This window comes from Carassius carassius, chromosome 23 (genome assembly GCF_963082965.1).
Source record: "Carassius carassius chromosome 23, fCarCar2.1, whole genome shotgun sequence".
NCBI classification, from domain to species: Eukaryota; Metazoa; Chordata; class Actinopteri; order Cypriniformes; family Cyprinidae; genus Carassius; species Carassius carassius.
This window is the reverse complement of record NC_081777.1, coordinates 2,302,814-2,315,666: the sequence shown is the minus strand read 5'-3', so window position 1 is coordinate 2,315,666 and position 12,853 is coordinate 2,302,814. Positions and strand designations below refer to the sequence as shown.

Genomic DNA, 12,853 nt, shown 5'->3' with positions numbered 1-12,853 from the left:
AAGAAAATCTGATTAAAAATAGAGTCTCAAAGTGTCCCAGATGCAAACTCAGGCAGAAAGAGGCAGCTCCCAATCGACGGGTAAACACAGGAAAACACTGAGCGATCAGTCAGGACAGGCCTCGATGTAGGGATGCAAATGCAGAGTCAGGACAAAAGGGAAAAGTATAGCTCCATTCATCAGGCATCTCTCAAGCAGAGCACAGTAATGCCTGCTGGAACAGACAGAAGCACAACGCCACCCAGCCAAAACCTCCACTCATCTGTTTTCACTTTGTAGTGTAGATCTGAAACTCATGCTTTGGTATAGTACCTGAAAATGCTCACCTCAGACCATCCAAGAGACAGTACAAATTACTTTGTTTCTTCATCAGATTTGGAGAAATGTAACTTGCTCAGCAATGGATGCTCTGCAGTGAATGGGTGCCGTCAGAATGAGAGTCCAAACAGCTGATAAAAAACACAGATGAACAAAACTCCAGTCCATCAGTTACAGTTAACATCTGAAGAAGTGAAAAGCTGCGTGTTTGTAAGAAACATTTACATTTAGTCATTTAGCAGATGCTTTTATTCAAAGCGACTTGTGGGCGAAGAAATTATCAAAACTGACAAAAGAGAATCTCGGTCAGCCTAATGCAGTACACGTAGCAAGGGTTATATATATATATATATATACATATAGACCTGATTCAGGAAGCATTAATATGGATTATGGACTTGTATTTTGGCAAAAAGCAATGGTTTAAAGTTAAAAACATCTTAATGCTGGATGTGTTTCATCTTTTGTCTTCTCCAGATGTTAACTGCTGGACTGGAGTGCTGTGGATTATTGTGATGTTTTTATCAGCTGTTTGGACTCTCATTCTGACGGCACCCATTCACTGCAGAGCATCCATTGATGAGACACTGATGCAATGCTACATTTCTCCAAATCTGATGAAGAAACAAACTCATCCTAATTTTAGGGCTGGTTTACACTGCAGGTCCTGATGCCCAATTCTGATTGATTGCCTATATCCGATTTTTCCGACCATCTGTTTACACGTTCTTTCAATTGTGACCCATATTTGATTCTTGTGTCCACCTCGAAATATCCGAATGCATGTTTTTTTTTAATTTTTTTATCTGTTTATATGATCATAGAACACATCAGATCTGATCACATTTAACAGAAAGTGTAAACGAGGCCCAGATGGCATGAGGGTGAGCACATTTTTGTCAAATTTCCATTTTTGGGAGAATTATTGCTCTACATCGGTGTATGACTGAAGGCTGTAGCTGCGTGGTTTGGCTCTCCTCCCAGGTGACGCCGGGGTGTCCGACAGCCCCGTACTTACAGATGCAGATCCCATGAGAGGCGTCCAATAAGTAGCCCTCTTTGCAGACACAACTGTAGCTCCCTCGGGTGTTAACACAGTTCCCGTTTTCACAGAAACCCGGCTGCAAACACTCGTTAATATCTACACCAGAGGAGGAAACATGACTGTCATAACCTGACTTGTTGGATTGTTCACGCTGTGAAAAAAGAAGTATGCTCAAGTGTGCTTAACACACTTAAGTAGAGAGAATGATTATGAATGAAGAAGCACCAAACATCCAGACGCAGCTTGCTTTCAATAAAATATATTTTCCTAGAAAGTTACAGTTTGTTCATATACAGTAGTGCAATAATGATCAAGAAAATATGATTCAGCATGATACACTTCCAAAAGGACCAATACTTAGTGAACGTTTTAGTGAACAGTTCTTAAAAGAACTTTCTTAGTGTGAAGAACAATTTAATAATTTAAAGAACCCTTTTCTACTATAAAGAACCTTTTGTCCAGGTGAAAGTTTCCATGGATGCTAAAGGTTGGTTAATTTAAAGAGTGTACATGTACTTTTCAGTACTTATGTAAGGATACCTTGCACTGTGGTGTACAATGTTATTACCTCAAATGTAGCAAATACAGGAACCATTGATGTTACATAATGACAGAATGAATCTGTGGTTTGAAGAAGCAGGAGAGGAAATGTAGCAGAGAGAGAGAGAGAGATAACAAATCTGAAGTTGTCATTATTTGACCCTGTGACCACCTCCAGCGCTGTCTTGATAAATTGATTTTACAGTGTGTTTATCAAGCCATCTGGTCTGTCGTTACGGTCAGAATAAAGATTAGAAAACAATGCCGTAGATCTCCTCCGGGGAAGGTGGTCTCTGGATTTCACACATACTGACAAATTGTGAAAGATTCATTCCGTCATAATTACTACCATGTGAGGAAACCTGGAGTTAACAGCTATGTAAGGAATTTTATTTTTCTCTCCTTTAAATTAAGCTGGACATGCTCCTCGTATGTATTCCAAAAGCCAAACATGATATGTGCCAAACTCTAATTCAAATAACTCCATGGTAGTCGAAATATGTAAGTAAATAAATATTTTTTTTAAATAACATTTTTAAGAATAAAGATATCATAAATATATTTTAACTATTAAATTATACTATAATAAAGTTATACTTTTTTATATATATATATATATATATATATATGTATATATATATATATATATATATATATATATATATATATATATATATAATACACAATTTTCTATAAATTATAATGCATGCATTATGAAAGTAAATATGGCCAATTTCTATTCACATTTTAGGATTGGACCTGCAATAGATCAAATAGACTCCTCTCACATTTCACTCCGAAATATGGCACATTATGGAAATAAAATGGGTTGTATATTCAAACTTCAACCTTTTTCTCAATGCAGATTGTGCTTTGTTAGTCACTAGAGTAAAGTAAAACGATCTGTTAAATGTCTCCTTATCATATCAGCTCTACAGCATTAAAGCAGCATGAAGTACACAACGAGCGAGAGCTTCAGTATTTACACAAAACTAGATGTGTGCAGCAACCATTAAACCCTATTTAGAGACTGATGCATTTGGCTGACCTCTGGAGGAAGGAAGGAAGAACAAAGTGATTGTTTGCATGTTTGGCCCACGAGAGATAATGGCGAGCGCTTGGATCGATCTAGCACAGGAGGACGGGGAGAGGACTCTTACCCACACACTGCGTCCCGTTGAACCTCTCGAAGCCTTTCGGGCAGCTTCCCTGTCCATTCACAGTGTTTCCTGATGAGATATGAGCACATCAATCTCTAGCAGAACGTATGAACACATCTGTCAAACTGCAGCTAGTTTAATAATGCGTGTGAAAGGACAGTCAAACTGAGAAAGAGGAAAAACATGCAGATAATTAACAAGTGATTCATCAGCAAGACCGGAGGCTGAAAGAAATACAATAACACAAAACATCCTGACACTATATTTCATAAAGGCACATTCTGGCTTTGTTCTTACATGTGACAATATGTAGCTTATGTGCATGCATATACTGTATATAACTTAATGTAAAGCTTTACAGTTCACCATTAAATAGAGAGTGATTTGTTTATTTATAAGGCAACCCTTGAGAAAAAGAAGTACACTTTTAAAATGTAATGCATGTAAAGTGTTCAGACGCTAAGTTGCACAGTATTTACAATTTACATTTTAAGTGTTTTGAGTGTTTTTGACCCACTTAAGTAGGCCTTTAGCACAATTTAGTACAATAAAAAAAAAAATTAAAATGAAATACTTTGGTAAAAATGACTGCTGATTGTGCTGACAAGCATTTATAGTAAACTAAAAATACTTTAATGTAATTTCTCTTGAAACTTGTGTCATGTATTTAAACATTTTGTAATTACACACTTAAAATATAGTAACTTTAAATGTGATATCCAAGAACACACTATAGTTAAAGTTATTACACTTTACACATGCTTAAGTATGTTAGTCGACACATTAAGTGTTTACTTCCTTAAAACATGACAAAAGATTGTTAAAACGATTTCAAATGCACTTTTAATTTGACACCATTACAAAGTGCACTTTTTAAAAGACTGTCAAGAAACAGCCATGAAAGTGTCTCTCGTTAAGTCACTTAAGTGGCCTTTTATATAAATATAAATATATAAATATATATATATATATATACTTTTAAGATTTGAAGTTCACTCCAAGTACAGATTCAATACAATTAAGTATTAAGTAACTTCTTTTTCACAAGGGAAAACATGTTCTCTCTCTCTCTCTCTCTTTGTTTCTTTTACAACAAAGTCTTCCAGCATGTTCAGGCATACTTTCCAGAGTGCTTCACAGAAAGGAAAAATAACTATTTGTCCCTGTGAGGTTAAATATTTGTGGCTCTGGGGAGCCAGGGATCTGAAGCCTGTAACAGACGGCTCTATTGTTCCAGTCATTATTCAGAACTGGGTAAAACGATTATATAACCGTGTGCTTAACTTTATCATCCACTCAGGGTCGCCAAGCAGTTATGAAAATATAACCTTAGCAAATGTTTCTCTGCACTAAGAACAACAGCAAAAAAAGTTAATCAGAAACATAGTTATGAGATTTTAACTAAAAGTAAAACCATAAAACACATTTTCTTGATTTAAAATAGCCTACATAAATTCTCACTATTATCAAGTTGCTTATTAGCATGCATATTACTAGCATATTGACTGTTTATTACAAGGCTACTTATAAAGCACATATTAATGGCTTATTCTGCATGATCATATTTTAGATCCTGTAATCCAAATAACTAAACTTTCATCTAATGAGATGAAAATTAAAAGTTTACAGAGGCTAAAGTCACAGTTAATGCCGAGAATTGGTCCCCAAATGTATATATATATATATATATAAATAAATAAATAAAAAATAAAAAAACTACATTTGTTTTATTTCATCTGTCGAGGAAATATTTCTTATTCTCATTTGGTTTAACTTTAAGTACTAAGATGATAAACATTTTAACTAAGATTAAAATGTAAACACACACACACACACACACACACACACACACATATATATATATATATATATATATATAGGCTAAAATATCAACAAAAATATAACATCAATGATACTAACATAGCACTGATCAGTTGCATTATTAATAAATGCTTTTCTCTATAAAAAAACATCTTAAATGTTTTTTGTTTTTGTTTTTTTTGTTACAATATCATCATATTTATTGTATTCATTTATTTATTTATTCATTAATTTATTTATCTATCCAACAACTATCATTTATTATATTAAATTATTATAAAATATGCCAGGTCTAGGGAGGATGTCATATTTTTATTGCGGGAAGTTGGCATAATTTGAGAGTTTGATAAATTTATTTTCAATTTACTGTAACATAAAATATGTTTCATAATTATACGAATAAATAAATATATATATAGTTACATTTTTGTTATATGTGCTAATATTGCTATGCATACTATATATTCTCATTGTGACAACTTACCCCACAGTGTTACAAAAAAACTGCACAAGAAACACTGCATGTTTTGATCTGTATCTCAAAAAACCTAAAAGATCATTTCTGGGTAAACTACCCCTTTAATCTATTCCTTATATAAAGCTTTTGTGTATCGCATGTCCCATGTATCTGCAAGAATTTCTCCAAAAAAATCATGCATTGTGTCATTGCATGTCACTTTATTAAATATGAATGAATGATAGGGGTGCTGAAGTCAGTTTCTATTAAAGGCTGCAGCATTCATCGAGTGGATGAGGAATGTAAATACGCTGTAATGTTTAGCCAGGCGGCTGATGCAGGGCTAATGGCGACACCTTGACTGTTGCAATAATAATATAGTTGCAGGACTTAAATGAGACGTTTGCCAGAGAGCTCTCAAAGCTATATTTATCTCCTGAAGTCATGCAGCAACTGCTGTACTTTCTGTTTTACAAGATAGACATGTGTTTTACCAGCCAGCTGAACTGACATCACCGGTGTTTTGTTGCCTTTTTGTGCTCTAAGTACAAACTGTGCAGCTATAATCGCTCAGATGATTTATAGATATGACCCTCCAGGCCTGTCTGACAGTACTGACATACTCCATGTGCAGACTCTCACCTAGGACTGCGGGACAGAGCGTGCATTCGTTGATGCCCCAGGCCTTCCCAGCTCCCCGGCAGCACATCTCCTGACTCCTCAGACCAGGTAACGGAGAACTGCACTGTGGGACGAAGCAGAAGACACACAATACTTCACTCATCCATTCACTCAAACCACTGAATTGGGCATGGAGTGCACTGTTAAAGGATAAGTCCAGTTCCAGAATAAATCATTTACTCACTCCCATGTCATCCAAGATGTTCATGTCTTTCTTTTTTCAGTCGCAAAGAAATTCAGTTTAATTCCAGGATTTTTCTCCATATAGTGGACTTCAGTGGTGCTCAACAGATTGAATGTGAAAAATGCAGTTTAAGTGCAGTTTAAAAGAGCTTTACACGATCCCAGCCAAAGAATAATGGTCTTATCTAGCCAAACAATCAGTCATTTTCTGTAAACAAATAATATTTATAAACTTTTTAACCACAAATGCTCTGCTTGCTCTAGATCTGTGATGCATGTCTTTACACATAACGTAATCCTGTTGGAAAGATCGTGTGCGGTTAGTTCTTCATCTTTGTATTTTGGTTAAAAACCCCATCACATTTTCTCCTCTCACTTTATAATCAACCCACATTGTTGTTTTAATTTTTTGTAAAGGGCATATTTTTTTCGCATGTTGGTGCTTCTGCCTTCATCACACGTGATCTTTCTAAAGACACGCATCACAGAGCTAGAGCAAGCCAAGCATTTGTGGTTAAAAAGTGTAGAAATATTATTTGTTTACAGAAAATGACCAATCAATCCACTAGATAAGACCCTTATTTCTCGGCTGGGCTCTTTGAAGCTGCATTGAAACTTCATTTTTAACCTTCAATCCGTTGAGCACCACTGAAGTCCGCAACATGGAGAAAAGTCCTGGAATGTTTGAAACTTGGATGACATGGGGGTGAGTAAATTATCAGGGAATTTTTATTCTGGACCTTATCCTTTAAGCAGACACTCACTGATACTCTAATGACTGCTAGATGACATGCAGTTGGAAACAGTGTTTGGCGGAAACACATTACAAGCAATGTTCATGTATTCAGATTATGCTTTTACAAGTAACTAGTAAAGTAACGCATTACTTTTTATTTACAAGACAATGCCTGAGGCTGTTACTTTTGTCAAAAACAGAACTTTTTCATTTTAAAAACAAACAAGCAATCCCAGCCCAGGTAAATAAAAGCAATGTTAAAGTAATGTAACCCATTGCCTTCCATGAAAAGTAAATAAGTGATGTAATTACAGACTTTTAGGTAGCAATGCAGTATTGTAACTTTACCCAATCCTGGTTGAAAAGTTGCTTGGTGTTAGTAGATTGTCTAGTAGACATTTTCATAATTTGCTCATGTTGCTCAATGCATGTCGACTTTAGCCACTGACTTCCATGCTATTTGTTCCTCTATACTATGCATGTAAGTCCCCTATAAGTCATTGGCTAGTGTCAGCTTGTTTTTTTTTTTTTTTACTTAAATTATTAAAAATATTGTGTATTTTATGTCCAACAAAAGGGAACTCATACAGGTTTAGACCAAGTTGAGGGTGAGTAAATGATGACAGAATTCTGTTTTTTTTTTTGGTGAACTATGCTTTTAAATTTTAATCTATTCCCCATGTTAAGCGATTGCATACTGACTTATTTTATTATATAATCATGTCTCTTGAGAAAAAGAAGTGTGCTTTACTTGTAGTTTACTTTAAATCTTGAAAGTATATTCTTAAAAAATAAGCTTTCAGAAACGATAACATTAATAAAATGTAAGAAAAAAAATGTAAGAAAAAAGAGGCACTTTCATGACTGTTACTCAACACACTTAAAGGCAGGGTAGGTAATACATGTATAAACAACTTTCTTCCAAATTTGTTTAAACTTTCTATATATATCAATGCATAATTAAAATGTAAGTACTCTGATAAAAAGAGTATAAAAATCGAGTGACTCTAGACCGTTTAATCTGTATTAAACACAGCTCATTATTTCCATTTCGGGACGAAACATAGGATTGGCTTAGGCAACTGTCACTCTCTCACAACCATGGCAACCACCCTTTGGCCACACATGACCTGCCCACTTGCGCGTGCACGTTTGATTTGAGGAAACAGCACGTTTGATTCAACAGGCACGGATCCTAGGTACACCAAAACAATGGCAGAAAAACAGCAAGCAAAATTCACAGTACCAGCCTATGCAGTTAGTGAAGGCAAACCAGGCAAAAAAAGGAAGACAGTAACAGTACAAGAAAAGGCAATGAACAAAAAGTCTTTGGATAAACAAAGAAATAAAACGCGAGTTAAAATCGGCGTGGATTTCCAGCGATGGCGAGAACTGAGGGAACTCAAGGGGCTGAAAAGTGACTCCTTGGTGGCTTTATTTCTGCTGGACAGGTAAATCTTTCTTTTTGTATTTTGATCATACATATTTTTTTCATGAAGCATGTGTCATTAGCACACGTAGCTGCGTAATATAGCTCACATAACATTACTTAGCGAGCCGTAGTAGAGGCTTTGGAAGGAGCCCAGAAGGGAGGGGGTGGAGTGAATGGAAATAATGAGCTGTCTTTAAAACAGTCGTGAGAGGTCTACAGTCACTCGATTTTTAGACTTTCTTTTTCAGAGTACTTACATTTTAATTATGTATTGATATATAAATAAAGTTTAAACAAATTTGGAAAAAAAGTTTTTTATACATTTTTTTACCTACCCTGCCTTTAAAGTACTTTTTTTATAAAAAAACACACTTTGGAATAATATCAAATTAAATGCTTAACTTTAAAGAGCTTTTAAAATCTTTTGTTGTGTTATAAAGAAGTAAACAGTAATTTGATGTGTAATTATGAAATTACATATACGTACTACTTAAGTGAGTCAAAAAAGTGCTCTTGCATTTAATATAAATACAAATTAAAAAACTTTTTTGTTCCTTTTGGGGAGCTTGACAGTCTCTGGTCTTCATTCCCTTTTGTTGTACAGAAAAGAGCAGCCTTGTCATTACGTTGAATTACTACAAGTGTTTTCCATAGAAAAATGCATATGTCCATTTGAACAAAGGATGAATTTTCATTTTTGTAAGACAAATCTCTCAAACCTCAAGCTGCTCCAGGGGAATCGTACTATAATGAGAGTACTTTGGCTAAACAATCTTGGATGCACACACTTCAGCTAACCTTGAAGTTTAGCATGATCACAATAAACAAGTCATACTCAATTCATCCAGCATAGTCCAGACAAGCTCGAGTCCTGTTCCTACTAGAACTGAACCAGACGCTCTACTGCTAAAGTGAATGAGGAATGCAAACAGAAGAGCTTTCAGCTAACCTGTCCGTTGCGCACTTCTCTGAAGCAGTATTTGAAGCCGGACGTATCGGTGTAGACTGAATCCCCGCGTATGGTCTGGGCTTGAACCCTGGGCGGCGGCGCCTCGGCTCTCTCTCCCCGCAGCTGGTGAGGACGGGCCCCTGAGAGCCCCGCAGACCAGGTCACGGTTTCTGAGTGGACGGTGGGGCTGTAGCCCACCTTCAGGACCTGGTGGATCTTCACACTGGCCTCTGGAGGGTGCTGGACTCGCACCTTCACCATCGGGGACGCTGAGAGACGGAGAGACCGGATCAGACTGAAGAAATCCAGAGTACATGTATGCACTAACAATATCCAACAGTGTGAAGACATGCATAGATTAGACTTTTATTTTCTGAAAATAATGCAAAGTCCCACCACAGTATTATATGCAATTTGATGTTAAATTATTTAAATGATGTACTGTGCTTATTAGCAAAATTACAATTTATGGACAATTTATGACAATTTATAGAGATGGAACAACTAATTTTGGAATAAAATTGCAGACCTGTTTTTTCTCATTGAAGCTCATAACCAGTATTTTATGCACTATAAATGCACACAATTAAATAACATTGTCACACTTTCATTAGAAATGATGCTCAATTAAAATAATGTGTTCACATTCACAACATATTTCATTCAAGCTGCTCCTTACTGACACTGTTGTCTGCATGACAAGTACACACATTTTTTTTTACAAAAAAATGTATTAGTACACTTAAAAAATATATTATTTTAAAATTACTGGACTGTTTTCAAGAAAATACTATTTAGTGTTCAAAATTTCATACTTGCCAATATTGGCATTTTTTCAATATTGAAAAAAAAAAAATTTTAACAGTAATTTTTTTTAACAGTAATTTCTAGTTTCTACAGGTTTTTTTAAAGTGTAACCACTGCAATAAATAATATGAGAATTGCAGTTTATATGAAAAATAATAAAGAGTACTTAGTAAATAAATAACAATAATAGTAAATACTAAAATGTTATTAATGTTATGTTATTTGTTTTAAAAACAAATAGTTTATATCTTTATGCAGGGTTTTCATATTTTAGAATGAAAGTCTGGATCTGTGACAAGAGCAACACAACACAATACACTACATTCATGAAGTTTGATGGTTTCTTTATAGTTAAGTGGCATGCCACAATCATTTATGGGGAGAGACAGACAGACACATATTTAATAATAATATTAATAATAATAATTTGTTAATTATTTATAATTTTTTTTAGTTATACAAATAAAATAAAATAATATCTGTTCAGCAGCAGGTGAGGTACAAAAGCAAATATAAATGAATAATAAATATGGCATGGTACAGCATGCTTGTAAACATCACAAAGAGCCTTTACGGTCATTCCTTACACACATTAATGAATATCCGGCCCTCTGGGGTCACAGGTCATGTTCTGAGTCTGTGCACTGAATCATAGTCCTGGAAATAACACTAAATCACTCTCACATACTCAGCACAGAGCAAAAGAAAAAGCAAGATTAAAGTGTTTACTGTTTCTCTCATAATCAGACCTATGAACCAGAAATAACAGACAGAGAACGAGAAAGGCATAGAGAGCATCCGAGTCTGGATCTCTGCAAACAGAAGACTCATTCTCCTGAAGCGTGTTCAAGCTCTGAGTCACCATTACCTCCTGCCTCTCACAGATTAAACTTGGCAAAACACTTCTCCAATTTTCCTCTGAGAGAAACCCCTCCTCGCCAAACAGGCACTAAATACAATGTCGCCATTTTCCAGTCCTCTGAGTTTCATAAAAGATGATTTGAGATCTGAAGACAATATGAAAACAGCTCTGTGATAATAAAAGCCTAAAAAAGACAGGCACAACATGGGCCTTATTAGTTTGGACGAACATCCCTACAAACCCATCTGGGAACACCAGGTTCAGTCTGGGATTCAGACTGTTACACAACAGACGGTGTTTAGTGCTCATAACCCCAATCCGAGTCACCGCTTGCACAATACAAGTGCTTTTTAGTTTGAAAGCTGTAGGGTGGCAACTTGCACTGAAAATAATGCAAGAAGTGTAGTATTAAAAAAGTGGAGCATTTCCCTTAAAAAGTTTAAGATGGCTATTTTTAACTACCATATACCAAACATAATTATAAATGCAACACTTTTGTTTTTGCCCCCATTTTTCATGAGCTAAACTCAAAGAGCCAAGAGTTTATGTACACAAAAGGCCTATTTCTCTCAAATATTGTTCACAAATCTGTCTAAATCTGTGTTAGTGAGCACTTCTCCTTTGCCGATAGAATTTTATAAGAAGAAGAAAAGAGAAAAAAACCTGCCAAAGGGATCAACGAATAAACTTAATTGAGAAAATTATTTTTACCTTATTAAGCATTTAAGCATGTAATTAAAGCAAAGACCCAATATCTTAAGTCATGTTGCTTTTCAAGTAAATGTATCTTGATTTAAGAATGTTCAGATTTAAGTTAAGAATTAACTAATTCCAACCACCTAAGTTTACACTGAGGTTTATGAATATTCGTTGATCTATATTGTAATGATGGAACATAATTTGTTATAAATGATATTGGGAAACATCTCCCAAAATGTTGTGAATATGCTTTAGTTCTTAAAAAGGACTTAAATTCTTGCTTTGACATATTAAAGCCTAAAAAGGTCTTAAATCAGAACATATTGGCATTAAATGTTGGATGCACTACTAAAAAAAATATATATATATATCTTCCTTTTTGTTTTCCAATACAAATATCTAAACATTCTTAAATTAAGATACAGAAGATTTACTTGAGATGCAAATTGAATATACAAAGTATTGTTATCTTAGACTAAATTAAAAGTCACTTTTCGTTTATGCTTAATACAAGAACAAACGTCTGTCTTACGGGTACGGTTCGCGGGTGCACATCCGAGTACGCATCACATCATCCAAAGGAACTGAACTCTGACGTCAATCGAACCCGGGTGCGCACCAAAAGTGCTAGTGTGAAAGCACCCTTAGAGACATAATGACTTTGTGTTCAATTCAATTTATTATTTAAACTTTTTACTAAAAAGTGTTACATTTACCTTCAAAACCCAAAACTAGTGCAGATTATTTTAATATCAGGCCATCCTTAAAAATATTCTTGTTTGCCGTAACCCGACCGACACTGTCCATTTAGCACCGACTCAATTTTTTATTTTTTTTTGCTTTTAGTCCGACTGACTTGCCGATTGTAAATTTGCGTTAAGACCGACCAATTATTTTTTTTACTCTTCAAACAACTAATACAAACGCAATAAAATACTATTAATTATATTTAAGTATTGTAAATATATAAATTGCCTTGGCCTACATACAAATGAAGGCCATCTTATTTAATAAAAAAAAAACCCCTTGACGTCATCTGTGTTTACACGGATGTCACACTGTGGCCTGTGCGTTCTCTTCGTCTCAGACTCTCCCTCACTGTCAGAGTCAACGGCTCGCGCTTGGTAATGATGGCCGCGGCTGCAGTAAACTAAATGTTCGCG

At 35.2% G+C, this 12,853-nt stretch overlaps 1 protein-coding gene across 1 annotated transcript in view; it reads right to left on the bottom strand.

Annotated features, from left to right (window-relative positions):
* The window catches only part of LOC132101147 (latent-transforming growth factor beta-binding protein 4-like), an 89,120-nt gene that overhangs the window by 35,465 nt on the left and 40,802 nt on the right, over positions 1–12,853 (bottom strand). Inside the window, exons 7-10 of the mRNA XM_059505862.1 lie at positions 9,323–9,591; positions 5,984–6,086; positions 3,064–3,132; positions 1,337–1,459 (exon numbers count right to left, since the gene is read on the bottom strand). Of these exons, the coding sequence (XP_059361845.1) occupies positions 1,337–1,459; positions 3,064–3,132; positions 5,984–6,086; positions 9,323–9,591 (564 nt within the window). The remainder of the gene's footprint in view (positions 1–1,336; positions 1,460–3,063; positions 3,133–5,983; positions 6,087–9,322; positions 9,592–12,853) is intronic.